The 3,049-nt window shown below is 38.7% G+C and overlaps 1 protein-coding gene across 1 annotated transcript; it reads right to left on the bottom strand.

Annotated features, from left to right (window-relative positions):
* Positions 1–515: 515 nt before the first annotated feature.
* LOC102622447 (ABSCISIC ACID-INSENSITIVE 5-like protein 2) lies at positions 516–2,849 on the bottom strand. The gene is made up of 3 exons (XM_015528616.3): positions 869–2,849; positions 701–772; positions 516–590 (listed from the first exon to the last, which is right to left on the bottom strand). Exons 1-3 carry the CDS (start codon positions 1,727–1,729, stop codon positions 516–518), a joined length of 1,008 nt encoding a protein of 335 aa, XP_015384102.2. The 5' UTR covers positions 1,730–2,849.
* Positions 2,850–3,049: the final 200 nt, after the last annotated feature.

The raw sequence follows: 3,049 nt of genomic DNA on the forward strand, positions 1-3,049 counted from the left end.
GTTCCACGTTTCCTATATTTATATTTGTTGATACTAAGGATGGAGTTGGCGGTCGGCTTTCTTTCAATGACATAATTGATATGTTTGAGGTTGTGAATGCTCGCTTAGTAAAATCTTTAAGTCCGATAAGCTTGAAGGCATGAACGTAGACATAATTGACTGAACCACGTAAAAATTACGTGTTTGTTCTCTCTTTCACCTTGTCTCTTTATTTTTCATTTCACATTAATTTGTTTATCTCGAATTTGGTTGTTTTGTTTAAAATTGCATTTAAGTTTCTTGTATTGCGCTAAACGAGGCAGTTGCAAACATACCCTATATCAGCGGCCTCCACATTAGTTAACCAGAATGTCCAATCTTGATTTGAAACTGAAATCGACTTCAAAGACAAAACGAAGCTCAAAAGTGTCAAAAGCAAAATCTCTTGCTGATCTAACAAATGAAGGAGAAAAAAATACAAAATAAATGAATGGAGTGAACAACTGCCAGTGAATAGGTATAGACAGAGGCAAGGATTAAACTGAGCTGGCTCTTCTCAATTGGTATTTGGACATAGGAGTTGGGTATGAAGAGAAAAGGATATCCACTTCCTGCTAAAACAATAACAGAGAAAAAAAAATTTACTCCCAGATAAAACCTATGGAATTGGCTACATATTTTATATTTTAAATAGTAGCATTTGGATAAAGCATGCGTGTACCTTCTGCTTTTTGAGCCAGCTATTTCTTTTCCTCAACCACAACACTTGACTCTCCAGTTGATTTGTATAAGCCTTTGATCAACAAAACAAACAGAAACCTATATAAATTGCACGAGTAAAATGTGTAGAAGTGTATTGCATTTTATACCCAATATTTACTATTACTACCTGCTTCCTTGCCCTTGACCTAGCAGCAGACTCACGGTTCTTGATCATCCTCTTCTGCTTTCTCTCAATTGTCTTCTCCATAATCTCGTCCGAATACCTCCTCTTCCTCCCAACATTATTCACTTTAGATAATTCTGACGGTGCCGCCGATGTCGCTGGCATCGGCATTGATAAAGCCAATTGATTCTCTGAGTATCCAATATCCCCAACTGGGTTCTCGTAAACTGATTCAGAAACATTATAACTTGTATCCATCGCTCCCATTTGCTGCTGCTGAGATGCCATTTGAAACTGCAACCAATCTGCTTGCTGAGACACCACGACCATCGGATCAATCCCCATACTGATCAATGGCTGATGATGATTACCAGCAACACCATTGTGATTATTATTATTACTAATATTATTATTATTATTATTATTATTTCCCATGCTGTTATTAATAATACCAGCGCGCAGTAAAAAATCCTCAAGTGTCGTCTCTCCAGGTGTGAGTTGCTGCTGCACTACAGCAGATTGGTTACTATGATCAACTTCATGCTCATGATGAACAGTATCTTTCCATACTTGATCAATCGTTTTCTTACTCAACCTTCCATTCAGATTTATGTTCCCAAGAAAGTACGAAGGCGGGGGCGACGACGATGAAGATGAAGAAGAAGGGTTCTGCACAATCTGTACTCCATCTTGATTATCACCTGAAACGGTCTGCACGTTCTTGATCACTGCTAACTCATGATTCAAATTCATATGGTTACTCATTAGTGAGGGCTTCCCTATATTTCCCATCTGGCTCCGAACTTCATGATCATATATAAGATTATTATAAGGCGGCCCTTGCCCTCCATTTGGAGATACCATAATTTTATCATACAATATAGAGCATTAGTTAATAAGGAAATATGAACTTGACCAGCATCAGCATGAAATTAACAATAAAAGAGTTATGAGTCCACTAAATTCTATTTTTGTATTCAATTTTTTTTTTTTTTGCACTAATTAATAGTGTAAAGACTAGCGGAGAGTGAAGAAGAAGTTGAATGAACGAAATGTAAGCAAGCAGTTAGAAAGGATCTGGGAGGCCAGGGTTTGTTGCGAGCTGGATGCTATTTTTAGAGAGAGATAGAGAGTGACTAAGAATTAGAATTCTCATTCATCATCATACAATAACGGCCCATGCTAGTTTTGTTCCTATTTTTGTGGGATTTTTTGAGTGAAATTTACATTAACTAAGAAACGGCCAAATCAACTTCAGGAGTTACGCGAGCTTTTGTACGATGAGAGCATGCATTTGGGCGCAGCCTGTTTTAGTCAAAATTAGTTTTGATCTTGTAGTACAAGCGGTGATGCAATGTGAAATAAATGATAACGGTGGGCCGAGGCCCACTCAACAATGAGGACACCTTCTGACACCCCTCGAAAGCCCTTTTCCAGTACACCCCCCTTTTTTTTTTTTATTAAAACTCCCAAGTCAACAAACACAGATATGATCCAGTACAACCACTTCAATCGTAACTACCTGCATCTGCCATTACAAACACTACTTCCTACGATTCTTCCCGCCGAACCCTTGCACCATCACCAGGATTGTTCCCTCCCACTGCTGCTGGTGCCGCCTTCTCTTTAGCACCTTCGCGTCTCTCTCACGGCGTTGCTCGGGTGTCAAGCCGTCGTCTTGGGTTGTCTGGAGTTGTGGCCAACGCGAGCTCGAGCCCTCTCACGGTCACGCTCTCTTTGATTACCGCGTTGAAGATCGATCAAAACGGGTGTATGTCAAACGTTTCAAAGGGAGAGAAAATAGGTTTAAGTTTATTGAATTATTTTTTTTCCGTTTTCATTTTAATTGTAAATATTAGACAAATATACCTCAAATTTCCAAATCGCAAAACCAATCAGCACAAGCAACTTATTAAGTCAGGCATGACGAAATTATATAATATTGAAGCGTATATAAAATGTATTGTAAAAATTAACGATAGATTCTAACCTGGCCAGAAAGTCTAAAATACTCTATACTCTTGCCGTATACACGTCTATCAACCAATTGTAAAATAGTGAATACATACTGGGATAAGAATCCACCAGATAGCGTGTGTGTGTGTGTGTGTGTGTGTGTATGGAAAGAGCAAAAACCACAATATAATGTCAAGAATTGCAGCGCGGATTCGGCACATCAGAATA

Source organism: Citrus sinensis, chromosome 5 (genome assembly GCF_022201045.2).
Source record: "Citrus sinensis cultivar Valencia sweet orange chromosome 5, DVS_A1.0, whole genome shotgun sequence".
Classification (NCBI taxonomy): domain Eukaryota; kingdom Viridiplantae; phylum Streptophyta; class Magnoliopsida; order Sapindales; family Rutaceae; genus Citrus; species Citrus sinensis.

Excerpts from the sequence above, each read along its gene's own strand:
- LOC102622447 (XM_015528616.3), bottom strand. The coding sequence starts at position 1,729 with ATGGTATCTCCAAATGGAGGGCAAGGGCCGCCTTATAATAATCTTATA. Across the intron at positions 773-868 it reads GGTCAAGGGCAAGGAAGCAG|GCTTATACAAATCAACTGGA; the intron begins GTAGTAATAGTA and ends TGTTGATCAAAG. Across the intron at positions 591-700 it reads GCTGGCTCAAAAAGCAGAAG|GAAGTGGATATCCTTTTCTC; the intron begins GTACACGCATGC and ends TTGTTTTAGCAG.